At 44.2% G+C, this 17,104-nt stretch overlaps 1 protein-coding gene and 1 long non-coding RNA gene across 15 annotated transcripts in view; one reads left to right on the top strand and one right to left on the bottom strand.

The window, feature by feature from the left end:
- LOC117259519 (uncharacterized) overlaps positions 1–17,104 on the top strand; it is a 157,579-nt gene that overhangs the window by 137,522 nt on the left and 2,953 nt on the right. For 8 of the 14 annotated variants that reach the window (XR_013491005.1, XR_013490998.1, XR_013491004.1 and 5 more), the window contains one exon: positions 9,210–9,264. The exons of 3 other annotated variants lie outside the window; for them this stretch is intronic. Coding sequence is in view for 4 of the 11 variants with exons in the window: in XM_078167390.1 (XP_078023516.1) it covers positions 9,210–9,264 (55 nt within the window). In the remaining 7 variants the exon portion in view is untranslated. Of the gene's footprint in view, positions 1–9,206; positions 9,265–17,104 lie in introns of all 14 variants that reach the window. 3 more of the 14 variants (XR_013491003.1, XM_078167389.1, XM_078167387.1) reach the window with 1 other exon arrangement.
- On the bottom strand, positions 1,001–5,763 carry LOC144462774 (uncharacterized). The gene is made up of 2 exons (XR_013490996.1): positions 4,817–5,763; positions 1,001–1,580 (listed from the first exon to the last, which is right to left on the bottom strand). It is a non-coding gene; the product is annotated as an uncharacterized LOC144462774 (long non-coding RNA).

Genomic DNA, 17,104 nt, shown 5'->3' with positions numbered 1-17,104 from the left:
TCTGGTTTGGTTGAAATTAACCCTTAATTCACCCAGTTAGATGTGACAACATGCTGCCTCTACACACGCTAAAATTACTGCTTATTTAAATGGAGTTTGGTGGCAATTTCAGAGCTCTGTCCCATCCAAATAAAAGGATCTCAACAATTACTAGAAAGCTCTATCTCAGTAGGGATCCTTTCGTAATGTTGTCAGACACTTAGAATAACAATCTGAGCCTGTCAGTGACAAAAACCACCAACCACCACCAAACTCCATTAAAAAACACTGTAATTTTAGTGTGTAAAAAAACAGCACATTTTCACATCTAACTGAGTGAATAAGGTTTTCATTCAACCAAGCTGCTGACTGTTGGAACAGTGGAAGGACAAACCTAGACAGCTTCTGTGAGTTTAATTTTGTGTGATATGCTGATAAAATTACCGTTAATTTAAATGCAGTCTGGTGGGTTTGGTGATGGCGATTTCGAGGCTGTTTCTGGTTTAACAAAAAGGATCTTACTCTTTAAGACAAAGCTCTATCTCTGTAGGGATCCTTCAGGACACTTAGAATACAATCTGAGCCTGTCAGTGACAAAAAGAAACACTTGTAGTAGAAGTTCATTGAGGGTGCGCAATTGCCCCAAGTGGTTACACTGCAGCCTGTTCAGCCCTGTTGCTCAGTATTTGATCAGCTTAAAAAACTGTTGTTCCTGTCAGTCAATGAGAAACAAATGTGGGAAAACAGGGTTGAAAAACACCAAAGTTGCCCTTTAATATGTTACGATGACTTTGAGATGGGATAAAAAACAAAGAGCATCATGTTAAACATGTATTATTATTTTTATTTTCCTCCTGACTGGCTTCCTTTTGTGGTCGAAATGTTTTTACTCCAAAACCCTCCCCTCCGAGCCATGAAGCCCTGGTGTCCAGGTCTGCTTGCTCCCAGGTTGAGGTAGTAGGTTGTATAGTTGAGAATTACACCCCGGGAGATAACTGTACAACCTCCTAGCTTTCCCTGAGGTATGCATGGCGCTCTGCACAGCTGGATCAATACCATCAAACGTTAGTGCTGCACCAGTCACACCAAAATACAAACCAAACAAAAAAAAAAAAAAAAAAAAAAAAGAGAGAGAGATACTGTGGCTCCACGTGGTCAGTAACAATCCAGGCTGTTTGCTGATGGAGGGTTTCTGCTTCTGGGTCTGTGGCGCCGGCGTGTTAGACCGAGAAGTGTGTGTCTTTGTGTTTCTGGGATATTAGCAGACTGATGCTGATATTTATGGGGTGATATATAAATATTCAAAGTGTTATATGTGACCTTTTTACAGGACTAAATATGATCTTAAAACAGACGCTGCTGCTGGTGTTTCCCTGAGATTTTCATTCTTGCTGAAGTTAAATTACCTCCTTTAATCCTCTGTGGTGTTGCCTCGCTGTTTACACCCACACAGCACATCCTCAATTAACTTTTAATACTTTTAAAAAGAGCCAGAAACCAACAGTGCTGTTTATATTCTAACAGGACTTTCTGGAGGGCGTGTTGAGTCCCTTTTTCGGGGTCTTCCTCTCGTGGTTCAGCTCAAATCTCTACAAAACAGCCTGAAAAAAAAAAAAAAAGTCTTTTTACAATTTGGAAAAAATTAGATGCACGATGACACATGAGTGAAGTTTAATTTTTAATTGTTTTATTTACTTTATTTGATAATTAAGTTAAAGAAAATTGTTTGTTTATAGGGTCACCATGGCAGGTTTTGGTTTTGTGTATTTAGATTTCTCTTCTGTTTAAAAACATAACAGTCATCATAATTTTCTTTTTATCTCTACAGATGAACTCAGATGAGTTTAACAGTGTCAGTGGTGATAAAGTTCAGGCTGTGACTCTGTGCAGTCGACTGTAACAGTGCACTGTGTGCGTCCTCTCTGCAGCACACACTGTATGCTCTTATTTAACACACATCTTTCTGACATTTACAGAATAATTGCTTTATTATTCTCCGACTCTTCAGAGAAGACGAAGCTAAAGTTAGCTCTTCAGTCGATGTTAGTGAGGATGAATCAGACAAGCTGCAGCAACACAACACATAGTGGAGACACAGTGTGTGAGGAGAGACTCACAGCAGGACGCTGACAACAGGCTTTTAAATGTAAAACAAATCATCAAACTCTGAAACATAACTCACTGTTTTGTTTTAAAGAGAGTTAAGATAGATTAGTTTCATTAACTGTTGATGTAAAGTTGCAGAAATGTGCTTAAACTCTTTCACACATTCGTTCCTGTGGGCTGGGAAACTTTCAGACAAACACAAAGAGTTCATTTTTAATATTTTTCTATTTGAAATGGCTTTATTTTTAAACTTTTAAATATTTTACATGAGTATTACATGCAATTTAATTCAAATTATAAACAATAACAATAGCGCCCAAAAGTTTATCTGCCCAAAAAATATTTTTTAAAGCTTCTTTAAATCATGTTCATTTTGTCTAAAAAACAACCAGCATTATAATGCGTACTACTGCTTTTATGATCAATAAATCTGCTGGTTATTTTCTCAATTAATTGATTTAATAAGTTTGTTTATAAAGAGTGAGGAATGCCTGTCGCAGTTTCCCAAAGTTACATTTTAAAGTAGATTATTCTGTTAAACTTGCAGCCCAAAATTCAAAGATATGAATATTTACTGACGCAGAAAAGCTGCAATAATCACATCTAACAATTAATAATTATTGACAGTAAATTTTCTGGCAGTCGACTAATCGTTAATCGTTTCATATATGTTATAACTTTTGTATCATCGTGATGTGGTGACATGTTTTAGACGTGAATCAGCTTATTACCAAAAGACCCAAATCAAAATCTATCTGTGTGTTTTAGGGCTCTGACCTGTGAGGTGTGTGTGTGTTTATGTGTGTGTGTGTGTGTCAGTTGTCAGCAGAGCAGTATACTCAGCTCCAGCTGATCTGAAGTCGGTAAAGTTGTAAGTGTGTGTGTGTGTGTGTGTGTGTGTGTGTGTGTAGCAGGCAGGTGATCAGAAGCACTGCACTGATGCAGAGCTGATGGGACTGACATGTGAGCACTCCTCACCACGCTCTGCGTCTGTAACGTCACTTCATTCCCACTCTGAGGTGACGTTTTATTATTCGCTCAGTGATAACCTCATTAATGCCGCCGCTCGGTGTGCAACACGTCCGGCTGCTGCTGCAGGCTTGTTTGTGTGCTGACAGATAGCTCTTGTAGAGGATATCAGACACAAAGGGAGAAAACAGAGTTTGAGATTCGAACACGAGCCTCAGACGGCGGCGTCCGTTTACACGCAGTAAAATCAGTTGTCACTGCGAACAATTCTTGTCACAATATTTCCAATCAGCAGACGCAGACTGCGTGGAAACTACTGCTGTCAAAATATCTGACATGTGAAATATTTTGACACTCAGGGAGGAATAGGAAATTACAGAAAATCCTTCAAACAATACATCATGACGTGGGATTGGCTTTTTAAACACGTTCATTTGATTCACGGCTGAAATCCTCTATTTGTTGATTGTCTGTGTTCAGAGTGAATCTCTGCTCGTTTCAAACTTAACTTTAATAGAAACTGAGATCAATCACAGCAGCTCCTGGTGCTCACTCCCTTCCCTCTGTGTCTCCTCACTCAGCTGACATTTAGCTACCAATAAGAGCTCCTCCTTTACCTCGATCTGCTCTCCTCGTTCTAAGAAATGCTGTTTTTTTTGTCCTGTGAATCTCCTGGTGGAGGAATGATAATGACGCCGGCCTCTGCTGCAGCTACAGCCGCTGACTCTCCCAGCGCAGCAGCACAGTGTGTGTGTCTGCCTCACATGGTACATACTGAGGACATACCAAGGCCTGGCAGTCGCCTGCCTCCCTGTCTACCAGGACGTGTGTGTGTGTGTGTGTGTGTGTGTGTGTGCGGCTGAGGTAATAGGTAGAGGAGCAAAAGACTGCCCCCTGTTGGTCACCTCTGTGAAGTGTCCTGCTGCTGCAGGTTCAGATTTGGTGACTTGGCAAATGATGGAGAACACCAGAGAAGTGATTTAATGGCACACACAGCCATCCTAAAGTGAGGTGTGTGTGTGTGTGTTTTAGATGGCTGTGTGTGCACGCACATGTCTGCGTGTGAGACTGTGTGAGTGTGGCGTGATGCATTAATCGAAACCAGAGCAGAAAGTGAGAGCGTCCAGCTCTGTGGGGTTTGTGCGGTCTGTCTTGTCCTTCAGTGCCCTCCTTATTTTTTCTCTCGATCGCACACACAAAGACTGTTTTTATTGCTATTTTTGTACAAAAAAGGGAAAATATACAGATATTAAATTCTGTATTAAATACCACTGATAAGAGCAATAATAATAACAACAAATCCTGCAGAGATACAGTCATAGTCAGTGATCAGTCTACCTTAGGGCGGGGTGACATGTCAAATCAAATATCACATGTTTGATCAAATGCTTTGATAACCATGTGGACAATAAAGCTTTAGCTTTTTGATAAATGATAATCAGTAATGTGTAATGACAAAGTGCATGACGGCAAACAACAGCAAACAGTCTGGCGTGTTCAGAAAATGACAGTACTTTACTGTAATACAGGAAAATACAACATTTAAGATGCAACGATATCCAAAATCAAATATGTAGTCTCATATCCTGATATCAGGGCTGTGCATTAAACAGTTATATTGATATCATTTTCTTTGATTGAGGTAAAAGTCTGATAAATCCTCCATATAATTAAACCACCCATACCCCCATAGAGGGGGTGTAATGCACCTTAAACACCACTTGCTATTAACCAGAAGAAGAAGAAGGAGCAGTTGGTATACCTGCAGCTGGAGCAGCTACGTGACTTTCCCTCGTCAGTTCCCGATCAGCCCCCTTCGCTCCTCGGCCCAGATTCCCGATAAAATTGATAAGTTATCAATCAGCTATGAAGTTTTACGTTAAAAGAGAGGCGGTTAAGGTTAGCGTAAGGATACCTTACCTGGTCTCACTCTGAAGTCGTCAAAATCCAGCTGTTGGTCAGTGAGTTGTGGCGTCAGATGCTGACGAAAAAAGCCATCCTTTCACGTCTACGTGATGTGTGGCCAGTAGCTGTTTTAGTTTAATGGTGTCCGGTGGCACTGGGTGGAAAGAAAGTTACGAGAAGTCCAGTTAGGGTCCAACAACCATCGACATCTCGAAAGACTGTAAAGCCAAATCCTCTTTTTTGTTCCTAAACCCAACCACATACTTTTGTTGCTGAAGGGAAAAACAACGTCACTTTGTGGTGCTTTTATTTTGAAAGACTGTATGCAAACTGTACATTTCCTGTGAAAACAGAAGTGTATTTTGAAAACAGACAATGCATGTAACAGGCTGAAGTTGACACAGCGTCCCAGAACGTCAACAACCAACACACCCAGGGTACCTTGGACGTCATATGTGGACGTGGAAAGTCCATGACCAAACGGATGTGATGGTCGTGTGCGCTACAATGTGTCTGCAGCTGTCTTGCAGCAACAGACCAGACCTGCGGCCACTAATACGTACAGTTACGCTATAACGTTATTTTTTTGTTTCGGTCACAGATAACAGCTCAGCTCAGCCCACGACTGAATTCACCACGTTACGTTAGCTACAGTAGCTTTACAGTCAGCTTATATAGTGCTGATGAAAGTTAGCGAGCTAACGTAACTGACTCGCAGCTGTTTAATCAGAATGATACGACACAACATGACGAAAGGTACATTTATAAAACTTTGCTTGACAGTAATTGAGCCCACGCTGCCTCACGACGTCATCGAAGTCTGTCTGTTGTTGTTTTGGTCGAGAAAAGACAGAAATTGCATAAAATAGGCTCAAAACTTGGACCGGAAGTTTTTGTTTTGGCCTTTTCTTTTGTCTCCATCTTGAGCCAAAACACTTTAAAGCATCTTCACACAGAGTTTGATCTGATGACCAGGACTCAGATTTCTTTGTTGTTTTATTTATTGAAGGTAATTTATAATTGTTTTGAATCTTTCCCTCAGATTTGTGAAATGTTGTGCTGTTTGTTTGTCACGTTCTGATAATAAATGATAGTTTAAACCTCAATTTATCATTTTCAGCGTTCACTCAGGAGCAAAAAATGATTTTGACTTTTTTATCGATATAAACTGTTTTGAGTTTTCTATGGTGATCACATTTTCAGCCACATCGCCCGGCTCTACATGACATATCACTGCATATTACAGTGTACTACACGCATCTTCTTGCTGAGCCTTTATTTTCATTTTCATCATCGGCGTTGCCATAGCGATGACCCAATGACCTGTGCAACGCCTGTCCCCATCGTCCCATCAATCAGATGTGACAGCTGTCAGTCACTGAGGCCACGGCATCGTGCTTAAGCCATCCAGCGAGTGTGTTCTGCTTGTCAGCCTGCCCTGCTCGGCACACACACACACACACACACACACATGGCGTCCACACTGTATATTTGTTTTCTACCTCTCCGGCTCTGCGGCCCAGTGCTGCTGTGTGCTTATTTGCAGTCCTGCTGCTGTTTTCTCGGATGCGTGGGCTAGCGTGACAGATCTGGGTCTCTCTTGATGTACGACTTGGCTAGCTGGGGCTGATTCCCGGCCATTACCAGCAGATAACAAATACTTATAGAGAGTGAAATGGGATCGGTAAATCAGCGGCGATGAGCTGTCGTTCACCTGGATGTTTATCGCTCGCCATGCAGCTTTGCACCAAAATGAATCTTGATATTTTACAGCCATGTATTTCCTGTTTGTGTGCATAGTTGGTGTTCTGCACCTATGTGTGTGTGTGTGTGTGTGTGTGAGCCTTTGTCTGCCTGCTGCGGGAGCTCATCGTCAAAGCCGGCTAATATTAGTGAAGACTGGCTCTATCTGGACACAAAGCAGGTGGTAAATGAGGATAGCTGCACTGCCTGCGTGTGTGTGTGTGTGTGTGTACATGTGTGTCAACAGGGAGATTTTAAAAGTGGTGGCGTCAGTGTTTTTTCGGGGTGTGTGTGTGTGTGTGTGTGGGGGGGGGGGGGGGGGGGGGGGGGGCTGTAGATGCAGATGCACAGTTTTCTCCAGCAACTGCAGCTGTATAGAGATAGAGAAACGGCACAATGCGCCGTCTGCCAGACAGCAGTCAAAGAGGATTGGAGATTAGCCGGGTGCAGACACAGTCGGTCGATCAGTCAGTCAGGGAGGGAGGGAGCCGAAGAAAAGCAAGAGGGCAGTGTGGTCTCAGGGATTTTTCTCTCTTCCCCCCCTTCCCAGTCTCTCCGGGCCCCGTCGCTGATTTGAGCCTCCAGCCGGTTGTACGTCGTCGCTCTCCTTCTCTGCTCCATCTGTCCCTCCCCCCATCATCTCTCCTCTTTCTCTCCTTCCTCCCTCCCTCTCTCTCACTCTCCCTCTTTCTCTCTTTCTCTCTCTCATACCAAAGCCTGGGGGAGCCAGTGGAGATTAAATGTAGCCTCTATAAGCCAAAGCACATCATGTAGCAATGTTTCTATGGTCCCTTCTCTCTCACACTCTTTCTCTCCCTCTCTCTGTCTCTCTCTGTCTGTCTGTCTCTCCGTCCTCCTCTGAAGCGATAGTGTGAATGATGTCGGCTCGTGTGAGACACACACTCAGGGAAAGAAAGGAGAAAGAGAGTGCGAGGACTGGAAAAGTGGATTTTTGTTTTTCTTTTTCTTTTGCATGCATGCAGAAGAGAACAGAGGATTTGTTTTATGGGTGGAAAACGGACAACGGCAAGGTGGAAAAAACAACGAAAGGAGGACTACTTTCTCTCTACCTCCCTCCCTCCCTCCTTCCCTCCCCTCCTCCTCCTCACCTCTCTCCCCCTCTCTCTCTCGTCTGATACAGAGGAAAAGTGGGCCTCTGGCTGTAAGCGATTACAGCTGTGAGGCAAATTAATGGATGATATTTCTCTCCCCCCTTTTTCATTTAAAAAAAAAATGCTTTTCCTCCTGCCGATCAACACGAGGAGAAAAAAAAAGAGCCAGAGGGGGGAAAAGAAAGAGTAAAGGAAAGATTGAGAGAAAGAGGTGGAGTACTAATATTGGGGAGGGGGGGGGGGGGGGTTATGGTTTTTTCCTGTCTTCCCTCCTTTCCAGCTCTGCATGTGATTGAAAGAGAGAGAAAACAATGCGAAGGAAAAGGGCGAGGAAGAGAGAAAGCGGAGCGAGACAAGAGATCAGCAGGCGCATTCGTTTTGTCCTTTAACTTGGATTTGTGTGTGTGTGTGTGAGAGAGAGAGAGAGAGAGTGTGCGTGTGTGAAAGTGCATGTGTGTGTGTGTGTGTGTGTGTGTGCATTTGTTCCCTCGCCAACCTGCCTCGGACCTGCAGGTTTGGGTAAAAAAAGTAAGTAGAGGCTCGAGTGCAAGAAAGGCAAATGAGTGTGGCACTGTTTTGTGTATGCAATGCATGCAAGTGTATGAGTAGGTGTGTGTGTGTGTGTGTGTGTGTGTGTGTGGTGTATGTGTGTGTGTGCAGCCCCCCCCCCTCCGCCTCCTCCCTTCGGTGAGGCAGCATACTGGTATGCTTCACAGGCACTGTGGCCCCGGCTGCAAGCACTGATTCCATGGCTCGATGCTCGCTCTTTTATTTTACCTTTCTTTCTCTTTACCTCTCACACTCTCCGTCTACGTCTCTCACACACACACACACACTCTCTCCGTCTCACACACACACGCACTCTCCGTCTCACACACACACACTCTCCGTTGCTGTGTACCTGTTCTATCTAACCTTTAAGTATCACAATTCCCTTTCAGCCTTTTCTGGGAAGAGGAATCCTTTCGCCGACTCTGTCTCGCGATTCTCTTCCCCAGACTGCTCACTCTCACTGTGTGTGTGTGTGTGTGTGTGTGTGTGTGTGTCGCTCTGTGTGTGTGTGTGTGTGTGTGTGTGTACAAGAGAGCGAAGAGATAGAGGGAGAGAGAGCATGCACATGGTTCATTCCGGCTCGGTCCTACCACCCATCCTCATGCCTCTCTTTCTTGTCTCCGTCCGTCGCTCTCACGCCGTTTTATTTCGCCTGACTCTGAGCAGCTCGCCGGACGGACAGACGGACGGACCTCTTCCTTGTGTTGCTTTCTTGTGAAAAAAAAAAAAAAAAAAAAAATTCTTCCTCTGCACATAACTGGAATCTTGTTGGCGTGCTGCAAGTTAAAAAAATCTGAGCTTTCTCTTTCTCTCTCTGTCTCTTTTTCTTCCCCTCCCAAGCAGGAAACGAGCGAGAAGAACAACGGGCAAAAGGGGCATCCTGGATCCGAAGGGGAGGGTGAGTCGATACTAACGAATACTCTTCCTCTCCACTTCCCTCTCAGCTACCCATCTGTTTCCTAAGCTTTAGACCACCATGGTAGCATGAAGGAGCCGTGGAGCTTTGTTATCTGGCTCGTCTTTTCTCCGTGCAGCCTCTCCGGAGGATTTAGAAACCATGCTGAACAGGGGATTTATGCTGGTAATGATAGAGCATGCACTGAATGATTTTATTAACAGCGAAAGATGTGACAGTCGGACGAGCATGCAAGTCATCATGTCAGAGGGATTGTTTCAGATTTCGACGCTGTAATCGATGCGTCCACGCAGGGTTTTTGTCTCGTGTGTCCGCAGCAGTGATTAGCAATCATGGTCTGATTCTGATTTTCCCCGCAACGGCGGGAGATCTCTCTGCATCCTGTACAGCAGCAGGCTCTGTACCTGATGGCAGGAGGCATTTTTCAAAGTGCTGTATTGTTCAGCTGAGGTGGGGGAGGGGGAGAAACACAGAGAGAGTTGGGGGGAGGCTGGCCAATGTTGTGTCTGGCTGAGGCTTGCACTTGTTGTATGTTCACCAATACATATGGGGGCAGTGGAGATGGCAGTGTGTGTGTGTGTGTGTGTGTGTGTGTGTGTGTGCTCAATTAATGCATGTAATTTAAGAGTGTGTGTCGGATGCATAGCTGCATGTCTGTACCGGGCAGAGCTCGCTCTGTATGCAGGAGATGCTCAGACGCTCTGAGTCCTCATTTGACTTGAAGACGAGTTCGGTACACGGGAGCTCTCTTGTTCAGGAACATGCAAGAATTCTTTTGGTGGCGAACAAAGAGCGAGTCGAAACCCAGGGAGGGCTGAAAGCAGCTGTGTGAGGAGGTGGAGGAGTCCGTGTGAAGACGTATCTCTCTCCGTCCCTGAGACCCTAACTTGTGACGTTGTGCTTTCATGTCCACGGGTTAGGCTCTCGGGAGCTGAGAGGGATGCACGGCCAGCACTGTCTCCCACACGTTCCCGCCTCGAACAATGGCGATCAGAGGCGGGAGGCCATGGCGCAGTGAGCTAAGGCGTTCACCACACGCTCACCATGTCACACATTTCACTTTGGCTCACACCCTGCTGTATGTTGCATGTCACCTGGGCTAATCTCTTTTCCGTCTGCTGCACCGCCGCATACGATGAAATGTAGATGGAGTGGATAGTGCAGATGGAGCGGTACATCTCTGGGGTCTAGAGGATGCGGATGTAGTGGCAGGGATGCTGTTTTAGGGGTCATGTGACAAAGTTAAGGCGAGATGAGCTAAGGCATCTCGATGGACGACAGGAAACAATCGTTTAGCAGCAGAAGCCTCGAACCGACGGCTAAACTAATTATCAGCCTTTTATATTTGCCTGAATTGAACCTCATATATCAGTCAGTCAGCATCGCCAACCTTAATGTCAAAGCTGCTCACATATAGACTGAAGCATTTGGTGTAGTCTCATGCTAACGTAGCATCAGTGCCTTTTATTCTGCTTTTCAATGGATAGTTTAAATGTTGGCGGTCTAAATGTTTTCAGAGGGATGACGTCTGGTAAATACTGAATACGTCCAGATTTAAGCATCCATGCTAAGTATTTAGCAAAGCAGTAGCATACTGATAACAATCACAAAAAGTCTGATGCTAATTGAACCCAGTGCCAACGCTCAGTAGCTTCCTGAGCCGCTAGCTTACCATAGGTGCTAAAGAAATAGCTCAACAGCTGGTTAGCATCAGAAGCTAATGAGAGGTGCTAATGCTGCTGTGATAGCTTCACATCCCGGTGGACACTGTTCGCTAAAGACGCCTCTGTCGGTGTGATAGCTCTTTGTTTCTCCAGCGGGCCTGTCGGCTATCTGTGTGTGTGTGTGTGTGTGTGTGTGTGTACCCTTCTGACTTGAGAGCAGCACAGAGTAATGTTGAGAGCGTGACCATGACAGCTCTGTACATTATGTGCTTGACCTCAGTGAACCCTCAGCGATGTCGGAGCTCACTCACTCATGCTAACACAAATGTAAAGGTGGCAGTGGGAACACACTCACAGAGCAGCTAGCGGCGTCTGGTGTGACCAACTGGCGGCGCCTTTTGCCTCCAGACGACGACGACATCACCGCCATCCATCATCCATGTGTGAAATGTATCTGTATGACTGTTGATTGACGGTGCTGTTGAGACTAACAACGGCCCCACTCACTGACTGAGAACAATTCAGCTGGTCACAGTGGTGAAGAGGCACATGGCGGCACATTTTCGTTTGAGCCTTGAGATTCTTTTCTCTCCAACAGGTTGTTGAAGGGTTAGATCAGCATGTCATCCTCCCCTTGCACCTTGCAGTAGACTCTCAGGGGGCCCTCACTCTCCTGAGATCCATCTGCAGCATATTTTTGAGCAGCAGCTCCTTGAGAGCATGATTCATCGATATTTGACTTAGGCCCATCACACCGTCGCTAATATCTGGTTTTAATGGGGCGCAGCGTGAATACTGACGATAACTCCTCTCCATGGACGCTCCCCTTTGTTTAACTGGATTCTAAACTCCATGCACTTGTGGATCTGAGTTTTTAGGAAGTGGGGATTGTGCTGGGAGGTTAGTCATGCTGATGTGTGCAGTCAGGGTCTGCAGAGATGCATATGAAAAACATATTTTGGGGTGTTAGATGATGTTGTGTCAGATGTTACGACTAAGATTTCAGACATGCTTGAGTTCTGTCTCTTTGTGGCTGTCGTCTCAAATCATCGTGACCCTGAGGCTTCATTTAGTTTGATCTTTTCGACGTCGCTCTCCGCCTTGAAAAGTACATTTATCATTTTCCCTCCTTCGGCGCCATTTCTCGCCCTGATGGCAGCTGGATGTGTCGTGCTCGTTTGTTGCAAAAGATGCTTCATTCTGTTTTTCTGCATCAGCCGGGCTCGTGTGGAGAAGCTTCCGTCCTGATGTTAATGAACTAATTTGGATTTTAACTTGAACCCCCTTTGCGCTGCTAATCTGAAGCTTTAGCAATTCTCTTATGTAACGCCTCTGTCAGCCCCGTCTCTCTCTGTCTCTGCCATCTCCCCGCCTCAAAATCGTTTTTTATTTGTTCAGTTCGGTGAACAAACACTAACCTGGAGCGAGTTAGTGTCTAGCCGGTAAGCTCGAAAAGGGGCTGCAGGCTTGCTCTCCATTGTTCGGCTGCTCCGCAGACTGTCTGTACACTGTGTCCCCATGGCCGAGGCAGACATGGAGGATAGACGGGCAGACAGACAGACAGCTGCTTCATCGGCCCAAATGTTGATTGAATTTTTTTGTGTACCAAAAAAGATATAGGCCGATCAGCGCCGTCGACTCCTGACGTGATGGAGATGACACGGTTTGCATCTGGAGAGCCTGTGTGCTGAATTCTGACCTGAGCTAGCATTTAAGGGGGATTTAAGGAAAATGTTAATCTTTGACTGAGTGGGCACTTTGTAGCCGTCGGCCTCAGGTGCGTCAGGCAGGCAGTTAAACCTGTGATGACACCTGCGATCCTGCAGCAGCCAGTGTCACAGATTTCAGTATTTGAATCCCAGAGTTGTGTAAATGCAGCTTTTGTGACTCAAAATATCCTCCACTCAAATATCGATTGATTCCAAACGCGAGCAGGCAGCTGATGATTGATTAAAGTCCCTTTTAAGGTGGATTTTTGTTAAGGCGGACTGTGGAAGTTGCAGCAGACTCCCAGTGGACGACTTCAATCTGGTCAAATGGGAGTTGAGTGTGTGATAGTTACAGTGTATGTGGGCAGGGTGTGTACGATGAGTTGCTGCAGGGTTACGCCCAAAGCGCCTCAGGAACACGTTTAAGGAATCAGCCCGTTTGGGTAAATAAGAAAGATAAATTATTGATCGGAAAGATCGATTGCCACGTCGAGAAAAAAGCGCCAAATGAGGCGACAGACGGCTGGCGACGAGCCTAGACGTCTCTTTGCGGCAGCGGGGTGGTTTCTCTCCGTGTTGAGTTTACAGTCACCATTCTGCAGTTTTTCCTGCCACTCCCTTCAACACACCACCCGCCTCGGCTCAGCTGCAGGCGGGTGAAGCACACTCATCAATAATCAGAGCTGGTCAGCGTGTGTGTGTGTGTGTGTGTGTGCTGCCTACAGTATCTGTCAGCATGTCTGTAATGTCTGTTTGTGTGTGTGTGTGTGTTTAGCGGTTCTTCCCACTGCAGAGGGGTTCACTACCCCTTCCTTCCAGTCTGTCGGTGAAACAAGATGGCGTCGCAGCTCCACGTGGGCCCTCCCGCACTGGTTAATGCCCATTACTATGGCACCGGGAAGCCATAGGTGCACCTGGGGCGTATTTACTCGCCACATAGCTGAAATTGCTGAGGCGCTTCTCAGTACTGTAGCTCGGCCGACTTGGAGAGATTTAGAATTTGGGGCACATCCAGTCTCTCATTGTTTTTCTTGTTAGTTTTTTCACTGTCTGTGTTTCAGCTGCCAAACTTTTGTCTGCAATCTGGTTGGTTTTAAAAGTGCAGGTGGGGCCGATGAGTTTGTTCTCAGCACGATTTGTCTGTGTGTGTGTGTGTGTGTGTGTGTGTGTGTGTGTCCTCTCTGACTCAGGCTAAGGCCAGTTTAAAGGAGCTTGGGGATTGTGCACACAGCCACATCACACCAGCAGATTAACCAGACTACACACTAACCTCATTAATCTGAGAGAGACTAATGTCACCAACAATGTGTCAGCAGTCACACACACACACACACACACACACACACACACGCATTTATATGTGTCCCCTTTGTCTGTACCTGACAGAAGCCCAGGTAGAGCCGACTGGAGGTCCGAGGCAGAGCCCGTTTCCTCCGCAGTGTCGGTGTCGTCCTGCTCCGGGTCATGTTGGATTTAAAGACAGGCTGGAAATCCCCCTGATGAATCAACATTTAACACTTTGCTGCCACGTCAACCCAAAAAGCTGCAAACACTTTTTTTTTTTTTTTTTTTTTTTTTTTTGGATGTTTGAAGGAAAAGAGCTTAAGCACGTTGGCTGCGGTCAACATTTAGGATCATTTTCTGCCTCAACAGCCTCGATACCAGGAAGCTGTGCGCATGTGATTGTGTGTCCACACACACAGATTTGATTTGGGGGTTTTTGGTTTCTCATCCTTTTTTCAACCAAGCTGGCGAGTTCCTGAAGGACTGTATCTGTAAGCTATTTGATGGCGATGATGATGATGATGGGCATGTCACACAGCAGCTGGATCAGCACCAGATATTATAACATGAGCAGATCTCAGACTGAATCTGAGGCCTTTGAGAAGACGTCACGGCTCCTGTAACGAGCCATGAGACACTGTGACTACAATGGAAATCACTTTTTTATAAATTATCTGAATCTGTTGTTGAGAGCTGTGACAATTAATTTATTTATTGACTGGTCAATCGACAAAAATGCATTTGCTACTATTTCAACCAATGAATCATTTCAGACGTTTTTAAGCTGCTCAGATGTGAGAATCTGACGCCTGTCTTCGTCATGCATTCGACTAAACTGAATATTTAAAGGTTTTGGACTGTTGGTCAGACAGAACAAGGCTTCTGGAGTCATCACCAAAGACTCTGGGAAATTACGACAAACATTTTTCACCATTTTATCACATTTTATTGACAGAACGATGAATCGCTTTTGAAAATCGCTGGTCGCAGCTGTGCTTCAGTGAGATTTAAATCTGACAAGATTCTGTAAATGGAACAAGAGCAACATAATATACAGATAATTAAGAAGTAAATAAAATTTTGGACCCCACCCTGGGAAGTTTAAATAAATGCGACTAAATACCGCACTGCAGTGGCGTATTAGGCCTGTGCGTCCGAGGCCTCACCCCAAATGTTTCATTAATCTAAATATACAGGCTATTTGTATATTTCAAAAATAAGAATAGGCCTAAAAATAAAAATAAAAATAAAAAGCATCTGATGTAATAATCTGTCTTTTCGTTCATGCATTAAACCCCCTGAAAATAATACAACATCGTTAATCAAAAGTTTTGTCGTTCCGATCTGAACTCTAAAAATGAATCCACTGGTTCAACTTTGAAAAATTAAGGAAACAATTTGCATGCAACTTTATAAATCGTTCCAACTCTGGTATTATTGAGTCAATCCTATGAGGCGTTTATGATCTCTGTTAGACAGACATGATTCACTTTGACCTCAAAAAACTTAATTAACCAAATTAATATTTATCCAGAAGTTGTGTCGACATTTAGTGGTCAGACTAGATTATTTAAGATAATCAAACTTATTTATTTTAATTCCATCGCACTTAAAAATGTTTTGGGTTTTGACCAACTTTTAAAATAAGTTGTCAACTGACTAAAACGTAATTTTGTTTTTGCAGAAAAACTCCTTTATTTTAAGTCATTTTTTTTTAGTGTGAGTCAAACAAATAAATGTAGTGCAGTAAAAAGTACGCTCCTCTACAGAGACATAAGTATAAAGTAAATGGAAATACTCGAGTACAAGCACCTCACAATTCTCTTGATTTAAATAACAGCAGCTGCAGAGTTTTCTACTCAATGCTTCTTTCTAACAACAACTAATATTTAAAAAGCAAATTTTGTAATTAATCTCAGGAAAAAAAATGTTTAAGGGTCAATAAGATGCGATGGTGCATGAAAGAGCAACGGAATAGAGCTTGTTCGTCAAAGGAGGATCATCCTGGACCCCCGTACAGAGGACTCAAACTCTAGAGACGCCCCTGCCACACTGTGCAGTCACACTTTACACTCCAGCACAGTTCAGTCACTCACGTGCCTTTTTTGTGTTGATTTTTAACCCCTTGTCGTCTCACTTCCTACAGCACCCTCTTCTCATCTGTTCCTGTGTTTCAGCTCCACTTCTCTTTGTCATGTTTAAAATTCAAGTCCAAATAAATTCACATTCACAAGTTTTAGCTGTATGTTGTCACCTGGTCGAGGCCTCTGAACTCTCAGTCAAAGTTAATTTGTCACTTTCATATTTTATTTATTTTCTGATGTCAACATCATGTTTGTGGCGCCTGTGTGACGCTAAGATACGGAACAGTGATGAGATTTTAACCATTTTTAATTTTTTGCTTCTGTGCGTGTTCTGTTAGGTCACGTCTCGAATTAAAGAATAAAACAGTTTATAACGTGCTGACCAGAGATCATGACCCAAGCTGCAGTGCCAACACATCTCAATATAAAATGAATCTATATGGTTCATCGTGCACAGATGATGCATGTCTGTCATTTGACATCAGAGGATTTGGAGGAAGCTTTTATTCTACACTTTAATGGCATTTTGGCAGTTGTCTGCTTTATGAGGATCATGACTACATATTAAATTTAACTGCATCAAAATGTATAATAATACAGTTTATTCCCTGTCATAAATACAGCAGTGATGTGGGAGCAGTACAGTGAGCCCAGCGTCCTCTTCAGAGCCCCGCTGCTGAAATAGAGCCGTCTTACAGTCGTGTCTAAATGAAGCCATGATGCTGTCATTGTCAATTCTTTCATCTGTCACGCTTATTAATAGAAGCTCTGAATGAGTTGTGGGATTTTTTTTTTTTCTGAATGTCGCCTGACATGTTTTGTATTTTATCTTTTGAGGTATTTTTATACCTTTTTAAATTCTTGAATCGGTTTCAACCAGATTAAATCTTTGGAGTGATTTTTGTTTCTGCAGAGCTGCCAAGACGTGTTACAACATCCTCTGTGCTGACCGCAAAGACATCGCACAGCAAATGGAGCAAAATAAAGACGTTAATAAAGACAGCTGACGTTCGCAGTAGTGGTGTGTTTGCAGTAATTAGTCCATATGATCAGAATGGGATGTATACGTGTGTGTAGGTTT

The sequence above is a fragment of the Epinephelus lanceolatus genome, chromosome 4 (genome assembly GCF_041903045.1).
Source record: "Epinephelus lanceolatus isolate andai-2023 chromosome 4, ASM4190304v1, whole genome shotgun sequence".
NCBI classification, from domain to species: domain Eukaryota; kingdom Metazoa; phylum Chordata; class Actinopteri; order Perciformes; family Serranidae; genus Epinephelus; species Epinephelus lanceolatus.
The sequence above is the reverse complement of the archived record's forward strand: the minus strand, read 5'-3'. Positions and strand labels throughout refer to the sequence as shown.